The 14,189-nt window shown below is 60.8% G+C and overlaps 1 protein-coding gene across 5 annotated transcripts in view; it reads right to left on the bottom strand.

Annotated features, from left to right (window-relative positions):
• The window catches only part of PDE10A (phosphodiesterase 10A), a 608,599-nt gene that overhangs the window by 288,639 nt on the left and 305,771 nt on the right, over nucleotides 1-14,189 (bottom strand). The window contains exon 1 of one of the 5 annotated variants that reach the window (XM_053221999.1): nucleotides 11,218-12,094. The exons of the other annotated variants lie outside the window; for them this stretch is intronic. Coding sequence (XP_053077974.1) covers nucleotides 11,218-12,079 — 862 coding nt within the window. The 5' untranslated portion in view covers nucleotides 12,080-12,094. Of the gene's footprint in view, nucleotides 1-11,217; nucleotides 12,095-14,189 lie in introns of those variants that run through there. 5 annotated transcript variants of the gene reach the window in all.

Below are 14,189 nucleotides of genomic sequence, written 5' to 3'. Positions count from 1 at the left end.
AAATCTGACAGGTGAAAATGGTACCATGGTGTTATTTTAAATAGCATGTATTTTCTCATTATGAGGTTGAACATCATTTCATTTTTTTTTTAACGTTTATTTATTTTTGAGACAGAGAGAGACAGAGCATGAACAGGGGAGGGGCAGAGAGAGAGGGACACACAGAATCTGAAACAGGCTGCAGGCTCTGAGTGGTCAGCACAGAGCCTGACGCGGGGCTCGAACTCACGGACCGTGAGATCATGACCTGAGCCGGACGCTTAACCGACCAAGCCACCCAGGCGCCCCACATCATTTCATTTTTTACATGGCCGTTTCTTTCTTTCCCTAGGAACTATCTGTTCATGTCCTTTGACTATTTTTTATTAGATTCTTTTACTTTCTTTCACTTCTTTCACTTAACCATTTCCTGGAGTTCATTGTGTATCAAAGGAGTCAGCCCTACACTGAGATACGAGCGGTTAATGCTTCTTTCCAGAATGGACAATTTTGGTTTTTTCTACATGACTTCCTAGTTGTCCCCAAACCATTTTATTCAATAGTCTATTTTTACTCCTTGTAGAAAGATGACACTTTAAAATAGTCTAAATTCCTTTATGTGTCTGGGTCTGTTTTAAGAGTTTTCTATTCTGGGGGCGCCTGGGTGGCGCAGTCGGTTAAGCGTCCGACTTCAACCAGGTCACGATCTCGCGGTCCGGGAGTTCGAGCCCCGCGTCAGGCTCTGGGCTGATGGCTGATGGCTCAGAGCCTGGAGCCTGTTTCTGATTCTGTGTCTCCCTCTCTCTGCCCCTCCCCCGTTCATGCTCTGTCTCTGTCCCAAAAATAAATAAACGTTGAAAAAAAAATTAAAAAAAAAGAGTTTTCTATTCTGTTGCACTGGTTTATCTAGTCACATGTCACTACCACATTGTTTTAATTGCTGAGGTTTTAAAACGAGGTCTTTCCTTAATCTGCCTTAAAATAATTGGATAGGTTTAATCATGAGACGCAAAGAGTATTATCCCAAAAAGGCACGATGACCAATGAGACAAGAACGTTTCTGAGAGTAAACTTCTGGTCTTGGGACAAAAAGAAACTCTGAAAATGGATAGACTCCTGACAGCAATGATAAAATAAGCAATTACCAACTCTAGGGGGCCACGGCAATCAAGCCTTGTGGATATCGTTTTAAATGTTTATTTTGGAAGCTGCCGGAACTATTAACACAGAAACACGTAATTACGTCCCGTACAAATACGTTCGATTCGAATTCCACACACTCGTGATGCTTTTTGCCGGCGGACCGACCTGCTCTTCGTGCAAAATGGCTTCTCGCACAGGACTTACCAACTCTTAAAAGTCCAAATGTGCTTGTGGTTTTAGAAATAATTCATGATATCCAGCACATGGCATTGTTTCAGCACTTCATAAGCAACCCTTTCTCTTTGCTAGCGTGGAAAATGTTTCTGTCAAAGTAAAAAGCTTTTTATCACTGCCTCAGGAAATAAAACAGAGGCATCCAGAATGCTCTGCACACACGTCTCCCTCCTTCCCATCAGCTCGTGCTGAGCTCACCGCCCCGGTGGCCCCGGTGCAGGAACACGCTGTGTTCTCGGTAACTCAGAAGCCCCGGTCATTGGTGCCAAAGAGCGTATTTGGACGATACAAGAAAAAAAAAAGTGAATCAGATGATGTTTCAAGTTATGCTAAAACTGGACAACCACATTACTTATTTCATTACTGCCTTCCTTTGGGGGAAATTAACATTCTTAAAGGACCATTTTGATCACACTCTCCCACCTAAACACCTTCGCTCACTTATTCATTAGACCTATTGTCTAATTGCTTGGCAATGTACTAGGCATTGAGGTTAAGAGAATGAATGAAACATGCTCCCTGCCCACAGGAAGGCAGGGAGGCAAACACTAAGTGGAAAAGTACAAGCGCGAGGCATTGTGGGGTGAGGGGTGGGGACACCGAGGAGGGGATTCGGGAGGCCTGCGGATGGCCACTGGACGGAGCCACCCCCCCCCCCCACCCCCGAGATGTCTGGGACTGTAGGAAGTGGAGGGGAGATGAGGTAGAGGTAGAGGCAGAGACGGACTCACAGCACAGACAGCTTAGTCCCATGGGCGATGATGCCGTTAAAGAGCGTTCTCTCACCTGCGCACCCCTCTCCAATGGTCCCTGCCCAGAAGGTGTCATAATTGCTTCCGATCTTGCCCGGACCCCGTGTTAGACAGCAGCTCCCCGAAGGCAGGGAGGAGCTCTGTGCAGATGCACTTATCGCCAGTGAGTAGGACAGCGACGGGAACACAGACGCTGCATGAACATTTGCCTGTTACGTGACCACATGACACGGTGGTCTTGGGCGCCTCCCACCCCGTCCCCGGTATAAGCACGGGGTGACCCCCACACGAAGACTGGACGGCCTTTGCCCCGTCTGTCACGCCGGCTTGATCTCCCACTTCTCCTCTGCGTCAAGCCCTCGCACCAAACCACCCTGCGCCCCTGGGCCTCCGTCGAGGCCCTTCCATCTCTGGGGCACCTTTCCCTCCCTCAGCTCCAGGCACCCCACACCTTTCCACCCGCAGGACCCCCCCTCCTCCAACTTCTTCCTGCTGGGCAGTCGTCATCAGGACTTGCACTGAGAGCTCCAAAGTGTCCACACTTCGTAGTTCCGCGTATTTGCGCCTGGACCCAGCGTGTGCATTTACTCCTGCAATTCTCTCCGCACGTGGTCACTGGGCCAGCGGGAGTCCCAGGACCTTCCTCCTAAACAGCTCTCGTCACCCCCTCCCGGGCGGACTGTCCAGCTACTGCCCCCACAGGGGCCCCGCGGGGACCCTCCCGCCGGCCGACGTGGGCGGCTCATCTCCTGTCGGTTTCCCGCCCCTCCCCCCCCCCCCCCCCCCCCGCACCTGACGCCCCGCGGCACCCACCCCTCCTCCCGCGGCTCTCGACCTGGGAAGAGGCCGCTGCCAGTGTCCCGCTTCCTTCTCCTTTCTTCAAACACCTCGGCAGTAACGTTGTCGCGTCCGTCCCACCTGCAGAAAAGCCAGCTCTCTGCTCCCGGCCGGGGTGAGCCTGAGGCCAGGGGGCTCGCTCTCCCCTTTCCTGCCCACAGGACTTTGAGGGCCCTGTGCCTTCGTCTCCGCGGACTCTTCACCCCCCAAAAACGGGCCTCCGTGTCTGCCCCCCCGGGGCTGTGCTCACGTACTTGACCTCGGGGGCATCTGACTTCTCAGGTGGCCCCTTCCCACGCGGGTGGGGCCGATTCTGATACGTTTCTCCTCCTCTCTGCCTCAACCCCCACTCCGGCCTCCCATGGCTCTTCCTTCTGCTCCTGGGACACAGTCTTCTGTGTCTTTGGCTCCCAGGGGTCACAGCAGGTCACCATTCACAACGGCCACCGTGTCATTCCACACCCCCTACGGGGGAAGCCACAGCGACCTACAGCCGTCTGGGCTGGACTCCTCCAAGCTCTGCCAGCAGGACCTCACGGTGCACAGGGACCCCGGGGCCACACACGCACTGGAGCCCCCAGGTCACCCTTGCACAGGGCCCCCCAAGGCCATGCTCGCACTGGACCCCAGGCCACCCTTGCACAGGGCCCCCCAAGGCCATGCTCGCACTGGAACCCCCGGGCCACCCTTGCACAGGGACCCCCGGGGCCACACTCGCACAGAGACCCCGGGGCCACACTCACACTGGAGCCCCCAGGTCACCCCTGCACAGGGCCCCCCGGGGCCATGCTCGCACTGGAGGCCCAGGCCACCCTTGCACAGGGACCCTGGGGCCATGCTCGCACTGGAACCCTCGGGCCACCCTTGCACAGGGACCCCCGGGGCCACACTCGCACAGGGACCCCGGGGCCACACTCGCACTGGAGCCCCCAGGTCACCCCTGCACAGGGACCCCCCGGGGCCATGCTAGCACCGGAACCCCCAGGCCACCCTTGCACAGGGACCCCGGGGCCACGCTCTCACTGGAGCTCCCAGGCCACCCTTGCACAGGGACCCCAGGACCACGCTCTCGCTGGAGCTCCCAGGCCACCCTTGCACAGGGACCCCGGGGCCACACTCACACTGGAGCCCCCAGGTCACCCCTGCACAGGGACCCCGGGGCCACGCTCTCACTGGAGCCCCCAGGCCACCCTTGCACAGGGACCCCGGGGCCACGCTCACACTGGAGCCCCCAGGTCACCCCTGCACAGGGACCCCAGGGCCACACTCACACTGGAGCCCCCAGCTCACCCCTGCACAAGGACACCAGGGCCACGCTCGCACTGGAGCCCCAGGCCACCCCTGCACAAGGACCCCAGGACCATGCTTGCACTGGGGCCACGGCCACCCTCGCACAGGGACTCCGGGGCCACGCTCGCACTGGAGCCCCTGGGTCACCTCTGCACAGGGACCCCTGGGGCCACACTCACACTGGAGTCCCCGGGCCACCCTCACACAGGGACCCTAGGGCCACGCTTGCACTGGGGCCACGGCCACCCTCGCACAGGGACCTCGGGGCCACGCTTGCACTGGAGCCCCAAGTCACCCTCGCACAAGGACACCAGGGCCACGCTCGCACTGGGGCCCCAGGCCACCCCTGCACAGGGACCCCGGGGCCACGCTCGCACTGGGGCCACGGCCGCCCTCACCCTGGGGGCCAACCCCGTGACTGTAAGCACCAGGACCACTCTCTGCTCCCAGCCTCCATCCAGGCACCCACCCTCCGACTGCCAGACTTTACTCACCAGCTGCCTTCTTAGCGTCTCCACTAAGTGGTGCCGTAGGCACCTCGGACTTAAGGCTGCCGAACACAACGCCCGCTCCCTGGCCGTCCTGACTGCCCCTTCCTTTTCCCTCTGTCCACACACCCGTCCCACCGCTCGCCCGGCTCACTCTGCCTCCCAGCGCCTCCCGAAGCCACATTCCAGCTCCAAGCTGTCACCCCCCACCCCCGTCTCCTGTCCTACCCACCACAGTGGTCCACATGCGCTCCGTCTCCCCCACAGCCCCTCCGTTCACTCACCAGACCACAGCTAGAACGGGCTTCTTAGATCAGAGCACACAACCCCCCCGGCTCAAAACCTTCCAGGACCTTCCCCTGCTGGTGCAGCCACGTGCAACTTCCCCCCAACTTGCGAAGCCCCACGCTGGCCCGTGGGCTCCGTCCGCTCCGCTGCTCTGCTGGGTGCCCCTGCGCCTCATTCTGTCCTCTAACCTGCCCCTCCCTCTGCCTGGGACACCGCACGCCTGGCCGCACCGGCCGCTCAGAGCCCAGGTGAAGGTCCCCTCCCCAGAGAGACCGCCACAGGCCACGTGAACTAGAGGAGCCACCCCGGCAACTCTGGATTTTAACCTAACGCGTAGCTCTGGTGATATTCGGCACTTCTGATGCTCAACGGGGTTTCTTTCCTTTGCGTGCTTGATCGGTTGGCGTCTACACCACAGAGTGCAGGCACCCTACGGTCAGAAACCCCCATCACCAACCACAGCGCTTACCCAAGAGCAGGTTGGCGATTCTGATGCTTCCTGTTCGTTTCTTCCTTTTCTCTGGGCAAGGACCCACCACCAGCACCAACCCCAAACTCACTCACTCTCTCACACACACACCCCTTCCCAATCCAGAATGGAACCATCTGCCTTACCCAGTCCCTATGGCTTCTGTTCCAGGTGCATGCTCCTAGTCTCCCTTCGGCCTCCAGCCTGACCTCACTGGCAGAGGACACCAGCCCCCCGACCCTGGTCACACAGAAGCCCAGTGGAACCACAGGACGTGGCGTCTCCCTGCCTCTTACCTCTCCTCTCGGCGTGTGGTCTTTCAGAGAGGTTCACGCTAAAGGAGAAGCAGGACATCTCGAGTGTCAACCCAGGAGAATCGTCTCTCCTCACCACCCCCTCCCCATGCCTCACCCCGAGCTGTTTTCTGACAGCAGCCTCTGGATGGGGCCCTCGGCTTGGGTCCCCAAGGCTTCGCTCCCCCACGCCCCAAGGCCACCGTTGCACAGGGACCCTGGCTGGAAGCACCCCGCCGCCTCAGACCCCTGCTGGCTCCTTGGTGAGATCTTTTCAGGGCCCTCCAATCGGAAAGCGCTCAGCCCTCCGTCCCCAGGACATCCTGTCCTGCCTCTGCCAGGCAGTGACCATGTGCGCAAGCCCTGCCTGTCCCTCCTGCGAGCCGTGTGCTCCCGAGAGCAAAGACTCTGTCTCACACACGGCGGATTCCTGGCACCCTAGGACAGAGGCCAAGGCCAAGTCAGTTTTCAATGAGTGGCCTTCAATTTCTAAGCTCCTTCTACACAAGCACCATGTTGTTTTTTGGGTTTTTTCACCTTTGAATTTCCAAAATAAATACGCGAGCGCCTTCGATAGGTACGTCAGCCGCTCCTGGTCTCGGGATACAACCAAGAGAGCCGAGGTCCTGCCTGAGGCTCTCACCAAGCTTGCTTTCTGCACTGGAAGGACAGGCAATAATAAACAAGCAAGGCAGTAAATGAGCAAGAGAATTCCAGAAAGCGGTAAATGCTACAAATCAAATCAGAGTGCTAGGCATCGTGTTTCCTCAGTAAGATCTCGAGCTGCTCTGTCACTAGGGGGTTTTCCCTTACACCAATTTAGATCAGCTGGGGGAGCCTGATTTACATTTTAAAAGGAAATTAAAATGTTTTGAATCACAACTAAGAGCTTTCCTTTTAAGGGAAAAATATTCCTTTTTCATGAAAATGTTTTTTTTCTTTCTCTCTCAGATGGCAAGAACTGTTTTTACACAAACAAAAATTAACCATGTATTAATTGATGAAATGCTTGTCACACCAGGTTTCACCTGCTTTCACAGTAAACAAAGTCCTAACATTTGCTTAATTATCTAGTGCAGTGCATTTTTTTTCCTTGTGATAAGGAAGGACTTTTGAGATCCACATTCTTTATTTCCTTTTTAATTTTTTTTTAATGTCTATTCATTTTTTTTTTTTTTTTTGAGAGACAAGGAGAGAAAGAGCAGGGGAGGGGCAGAGAGATACACACACAGAATCCAAAGCAGCCTCCAGGCTCCGAGCTGTCAGCACAGAGCCCGACCCGGGGCTCGAACTCATGACCGACTGAGCCACCCAGGCGCCCCTTGAGATCCACATTCTTAGCAACTTTCAAATCCGCAACACTGTATTATCAACTACAGTCACCACGTTGTTACATTGCCAGGGCTTACTCATCTTATTGAAATGCATGTCTTTTCCTGAGGGATACAAAAAAGGTTGATGCGTAAAATTATCTGAGGTTAAGGCTCCAGACTGACGGAAGACGCGGTCTTCTACTGTTTCCACTGCCTCTCACTTAGATTTGCAGGGATTGTCTTTGTTCACGTAGGTCGTTTGAAACTAAAAAAGGAGTGCTGCGAAATTTAAATTAACGAGCCAACACAGTTCCCCACCGTTTAAACAGCTCGGCCCCGGGGCTTTTAAGCCCTTCTATGTGCTCCGGCCAGAACAGACCCTGTCGTCTCCAGGGACAGAGTTCTGCCATGACCTGCACCCTGGCCTGGCAGGAAAAATTCACAACTCTGCCTTGCTGGTTGTCTTGGGACGTATCCAGATCTGTATTTCAAGTCCTCTGAAGGAACAGTCCTCATTATTTTCATCTCTCGCCAACAACCTGCACCCAGTAGGGGCTCAATATTTACCTGCTGGCTGCCTGTTAGCGGACTTGACCTCCGAGACGCGTGTGTGGAGTGCATGCACAAACCTGCCGTGTCATTTTCCTTGCTCCCTCCGTCCCCTCTTTGACCAGCCAGCACCTTCCTCTTCCTACAGCTCTGCACCATTCGCAGTGGCCCGGCTGTAGAGACAGGGGCATCTGTGAGGGAGACTTGCCGACTTCTGAACGTCCTCAAGTCTTGTCCCCCTAGGGATATCTCCCGCACCTTCCACCACAGCACCGAATGCAGGCAAGGGGAGCCGTATTTTCCAGAAAACTGCAGCTTATACTGGTCTATCGCAGCATGACTTTTTAGCTCTCCTCTGCGCGCGCGCGCGCGCGCACACACACACACACACACACACACACACACACACACCGGCAAAGTGGACTTCTCCATTCTCTCTGGGAGAATCTGGATTCTCCAGGTGCAGATTCTGTTCTATTCCAGCCAACAACTTTCCAAGCAGTGACGGGCTTCAGCCCGGAGCCTGAGGGCAAGGTCAGAGGTCAACATGTGAAGGTAGTTGGCTGACGAGGGGGGAGGGGGAGAGTCGGGCATGGCTTGATGAGGGTGGCCTGTGACCACTGACCTTCTAGAGCTGGGCATCAATGCTACACCTGCTTCCAGGAGGCTCCTCGCAGGCACGGCAGGGCCAGGGCAGTCCCTGGCAACCGGCAGTAGGCTTGAATAAGCACTTGCTCCGTGCATTCACTGACTGAACCAGTGAGTCAGCGGGAACCGAAACGCACAGCCAAAACGGACAGGAGCGGAACCAGGATATCAAACTTCCAAACACGACTTGCTTTTTGTCAATGACGGAAATGAAACCGGCATTCCTAGGAACAGTAATTGGACACAGCAGCCTTTACGTGACAACTTGACTGTCAGACCCAGGAGAGACCAACCGGAAAGGGAATAAAGGGAATACGCACGCAACAATTAAGGCACACCTGTATACGTTTGCGCATTTTTACATTCTTAGAGAATCCAGAATTTTTTTTTCAAAAAGGCTCATTTTTACCGACAAACATCAAAAAAGTCTACCGAGATTTCAGTACTCGGCAGTTCCGACAGGTGTGGTTTATCCTGTAGTGAGACAGAAACAAAGACCCCACAAGCAGCAGAGCAGAAACCGGCCACCGACCTTTGGGCATCCCTCCACCTCGTCCCATTTCTGCCTGAGGCAGGTCTAATAAGAGATTTTGCTTAAGAGCAGCCCCTTCATACTCACGACCCAGGTAATGTCCCAGAGAAGCCTTTTATAGCCTCCTGTTCTTACTTAAACCCCAGGCTGCTCCTCGCTGACTTGGTCAGGGGAAAGGAAACAGATACACAAAGACAAAATCCCAGCAACTCTTGAGTGTGTTTATCCGCGGTCCTCTCCCAGCCGGAACTTTTGGCAGAGTGGGTCCCTCCTGATGGCTTTCTTCTCTAGGTCCCCTGTCCTTCCAAAGGGGAAGCCTGCTGGGTCCCCCTAGGACAGCCCCAGCCAGCCTGAACTGTTCATCTTTATCCCACCCCAGACATCCCTGGCAAATGCCCCCACCCCAAAGTAACAAACTGCAGTAAGGGGCAACATACAAACAGAAACCTCAACATTTTCGAGAACTCGGTTCCATCTAAGTGCCTGCCCCCATCTTCTTACTGCTCCCCTCTCCCCCAAAACAGTGTTCATCCCAGGTGAATGGAGGTAACCTTCCCTTCCCCCCCCCCCCCCCCCCCCGCCCCAACACACTCCAGCTACCAAACGTGAGAAGCAGATGTTTATGTAGAACGCACAGTGCAGGTGGAAGGGGACAGACAGGAACCCCAGTCCCAGGCCCACGGCTTACCCAACGCACTTCAGAGCTCCTTGGGAGCTCACCCCACCGAAAATTCGGGGCAAATCGTTGTCCGTTTCAGTAAGAAAAAATGCCCGCAACTAAGGGCAGCAGGCCCGGCCCCTCGTGCCCAGACCACGTCCCTCCCCAACTGAGCATCTAAGAGTCAACCACGACCCGCGGGTGGGGGGGGCTGGAGGAGCTGGGGAGCTGCACGTCAGACAAGGGGAGACGCCTGCTAGAGGGGTCGGGGACGGGGGGGGGGGGGAGTGCAAGGCCCACGTCCGGCGTCCTATCAGGTCCGCCGGCAAGTAGCAGAGACGGCCGCCGGCAGCCGGTGGCCGAGGCGCGCGCGGCGCGAGAGGCCACTGGGCCACGCGGCCGCGGTGGTTCCGCCCGCGCCCGGGAGGCGGGATCGCTGGGGGCTGCTGGGCCCGCGCAGGACCCGCTCGCAGGCCCAGGGTCTGCACCCCAGGGGCGCTCAGGCGGGCAGCGAACCCAGACAAGTGCCGGCAGCGAGGTAGGGCTGGACCCCAAGTGCCCGGAGGCGAAGACTGGCCGGGGCTGGGGAACAAGCGGCAGACGGGAGCCAGAAGCCAAAACGGCGACCCTGGAGAGTGTGCCGAGAGCAGGCGCCGCGGAAACGCGGTTCCCTAGCGAGCAGCAGACAAAGGCTCGGGTGCGCACGCGGTGGACGGTGGCGCCCGGGCCCCGCGCTGAGGGCCGGGAAAACCCGCGCCCACCCCGGCCGGGGCCGGAGTCGCCCGGTGCCCCGCGGGCGCGACCTCCCGCCGTCCCCCACTCCCGGCCGCGGGTCTCCGGCCCTCACCTTGCTCGCCCTCCATCCGCGACAACGGCGATCCCCCCTTCCGCGCACCGGGTGTCTCTTCCCTCGGCATCTCCCGCCTCCTGCCTTCTAGCAAACCTCTGCCTTGACTATTCTGCTCAGCCTTGCCCCCCTCCCCCGCGACACGCCTTCCACCACCCCTGCTCCCGCGCGCTCTCAGCCCCGCACCCGGGGCCGGGGAGGCGGGGCGGCCGCGCTCGGCCCGGGGGTCCGAACCGGCGGCGCCTTTCTCCTCCACCCTGACGCCCCATTGTCCTTGCCTCAGCAGCCCAAGCACCAGCTCAAGCCCAGGATCGAGACAAAGTGGACTCTGGGCGAAGGTGCACCCGTTTCACTCTGCTAGTCCAGGCCCCGGAACAGGGTCACTGCAGGGGGGCGGGGAGGGGGGAAGCGGCCCCCGCGCCCACACCGACCCCGGGGGACCGCGACTGCCTTCACCTTGGGGAGCGCGGAGCTCGGGGTCCCGGCCTGCCCTCCCTCGGCCCGGGGACCCAGCGGGCGGGACCCCCCAAGCGCAAGCCCACCGGTCCCAGGCTAAGGAGAGAGGAGCCCGGCGTAAGGGGTCACGGAGTAGAGACCAGGACGACGTGCCAGGCAAGTGTGGCCACAAACAGCACCGGGGTACCCGAGGCCGGCGGCGGGTCCCGCTCTCACCGCGCGGCGTCCGCCGCCCTGCCCGGTCATCCGTCGTCCCCCCCCCCCACCCCACCCCACCCCACCCCCCGGTAAGCGCGCGGAGCCTGGGAAACCCGGGCGTCCCGGCGCGGACGGACGCTCCCGCGCGCCACCAACGCGCCCCGAGCCCCCCGCGAAGCCCGCTGGGCGCCCAGTGCCCCCCCCCCAACCCCGGCCGCGGGGAACGAGGAGCCCGGCACTTACTGGGGCTCAGGAAACACTCCGTCAACCTTCGGAAGCAGCTCGCGTTATTAGAAGGTCCATCTTCCATGTCGGAGCCGAAGAGCAGGGGCGACGCGGCGGCGAGGGCGAAGCCGGCGCCTCGGGGCCGCCGCGGGGTTCGGCCGCCGCCGCCTGGGCTGGGGCCGGGGCAGCCCCCGCCGGCGCCCGGGAAGCCGGGGGAGCCCGCGCGGCGGGCGGCCGGGCCGAGCGGGAGCCGGAGCCCGGCGCGGGCCGGGAGCAGCAAACCCTGAAGCGCGGAGCAGAGGAAGAGCCGCCGCCGCCCGCCGCCGCGGGGACTGCCGCCGGGAGGGACGCTCAAGCGAGCTGCCGCCGGGGCTCCGCCGCCGCCAGCATCGCCGCCGCCTCCTCCAGCCGCCGCCGCCGCCGCGCCCTCCCTTCCTGGGAGACGCACGGGGAGGTGAAAGGCAGATGAGGAGGGGAGAAGAGAAGGAGGGGGCGGGGGGGGCGGCGGCCAGAAGTAAAAGGAAGATGGAGAGGAGGAGGAGGAGGAGGAGGAGGGGACAGGGGAGGAGAGGGCGAGCGCGAAGGGAGCGCGGGCCGAGACCCAGCCGCCGCCGCCGCCGCGCGCACACGGGGCGCCCGGGCCCCCGGCGGGGCCGGCGCGGCCTGCGGAGGAGGGGGGCGGGCGCGGGGGCGCGGCTCGCTCGGCCCGGCCGCGGCCAGGCCGTTCGGGGGCCGGGCCCGGGCCCGCCGCGCTCCCCCCGCCGGCCGCGCCGCGCCGGGGCTCCGGGCGGAGTTTGCCGGGGCCGGGGCCGGGCTCGTCCTCGGCCGCCGGCAGGGGGGCCTGGGGGCGGGGAGCGAGCGGCTCCGCGGGGCTGGCCATGGCCCTCCTCCCCGGGCCGCGCGGCGGGGCCGGCCGCCGGCGGGAGGGGCGCGCAGCGGGCCCGGACTCGGCGGGCTCCGCCCCCGCGGGACCTGCCCTCCCCGGCCGGTCGGCCCGCGCGCGGGTCCGGTCCTCCTCTCCGGTCTTCCGCCGCCCCTCGCGGCCCAGTCCTCACATGGCGTCCCGCTCCGGGTGCGGGAGGACCTGGGGCCGGGCGCGAGTCCCCGGCGGCCGGCTGGCGCGCGCGATCGGCGTGCTCCCGGCCGGGGCGAGGGGCCGCGGAGACGCTGCCTGTAAGCGTGGCGTGGTTTGTGCGCGCTCCGGCCGCCCAGCCTCGGCGACTGCTCGAAAGCAGCGCAGAAAAGCGCCGCAGTGCCGCTGCCCGTGGAGAAGGTGGCGGCGGCGGCGGCGGCTGCAGAAGACGCCCACTGGCGGAGCGGGCGCTCCCCACGCCGCCGCCGCCCGCGCCCGCGCCCACGTAGCGCGCCCCGCCGCCGCTGGGTCCCCCGGCGCCGGGTCCCCGCACCCCCGCGGGCCTCTGCGGACGCCGGGCGTCCTGGCTGGGGTGGGGGGCGGGGGAGCTCCTGCGTCTCTGCGGGGCGTCGTCACATCTGGGTCTGGTGTTCCGGGTTCTAAATCCGCCGCCCAGCAGCTGCGCCAGCAGCTGTGCTCCGCTGGGCGAGCCACGTCGGCCTGCCCCTCGCCCGAGCCAGGGAACCCTCCTGGTGGCTGGCCAGCAGCTCCGACCGAGCTGGGCTCAGAGCTCCCGGGAGAGGAGTTCAAACTCGGACGTTTGGTTGGAGTTTAAATCAACGCACAGTGTTTCCCATAAACTAAGATTTAGTAAGTCTGTTCATCCCCGCGACTCCCTTTGCGATACACGCTTTAGAACGAACTTGGTGTGCACAGCCCAGTTTGCCCCGGGTGAGGTCAGAGAATGGACAGGGCAAACTGTGGCTCAAAAAAGAAACACTGTAAGATCGTCACCCCAAAGCCCTGAGGACCGCCTCGTCACCTGCGGCTCTTTTGCACAACATCACCCACCCCACCCCCGCTCCCTCCTTCCCAGCCCGAATCCAAACAGTTGCTGCCGACGGGAAATGTGCCGCCCAATGGGCGCTCAGAACTAGAAGCCGCCAGAAGTTTGGGAAGTTCAAGCGCCCGAGCGCACTGATGCGCAGGTGCCTGCGTCCGGGAAGGCGCGCTGCGCGGGGTCACCAATGCACTCGGGGTCCGACAGGGGGGCGACAGGCCTGCTGCCCCACGGTGGGACGGGCTGTCCAGACTCCCTCGACCAGGTCCCCTTCCCAGGAGTGGAGCGCGCGCACCGGAGCCCAACTTGCACGACGGGCAGGGCGGGCACCTGAGCGCAAGGCGTGCGCGGCGGTGCGGCCGCGTGGCTGACACAGGGCCCGGGGCCCGGCGTGCGCCCTGCAGCCGGGCGTTTCTCGCTTTCCATGGCTTCTTCCGACCGTCCAGCTTCCAGGTGTTTTTATTTTGAAGCGTGCTCCAGATCCTTCCCTAGTCCCTGCTTCTTCCCCACTCCCATCCAGACACCCACAGTGGGAAAGGACATATTTGTATTTGCACCAGACTGGGCAAGTGGGGCGCCTGGGACTTGATGCGACTCCCCTCTCCCAGCAAAGGCTGTGGGCGTTTCAGCAACCGCGGGGCGCACGCGGAGCGCTGCCCGTAGCGGGCGTCAAGCCCTGGCTCTCTCACTAGATCGTAATCCCTAAATTTGCGAAACAGGAAAAAGATTCTGGTGACTCTTACCTTGCAGAGTGGGTATTTTTACCGCTGCCTTTGCTTTTTTTCCGACGAAGAAAAAACTAGAACAATGCTGCCGGGTCTGGTGCCGAAGCCTCCGGGCCGTCGCATCGGAGAGGCGCAGACCCGGACTCCGGGATTCTCGTGGGCGTCGGGACTCCGCGCCCGCTGCGGACTTGGCCTCGCAGGCAGGGTCTCCCCAGGGCTCGAGGGCACGCGTTTCTCCTCGAAGTGTTTGCTGCTCGTTCTTTTACGCGCCAAACGTTTCTTCTCGTCGGTTACGTTTCTTTTGTTGCCTTTTGGAGCGGTTAAAGTGACCTTCCCATTATAAGAAAATGTA

Source organism: Acinonyx jubatus, chromosome B2, assembly GCF_027475565.1.
Source record: "Acinonyx jubatus isolate Ajub_Pintada_27869175 chromosome B2, VMU_Ajub_asm_v1.0, whole genome shotgun sequence".
Classification (NCBI taxonomy): domain Eukaryota; kingdom Metazoa; phylum Chordata; class Mammalia; order Carnivora; family Felidae; genus Acinonyx; species Acinonyx jubatus.
This window is presented reverse-complemented; position numbering and strand designations above follow the sequence as displayed.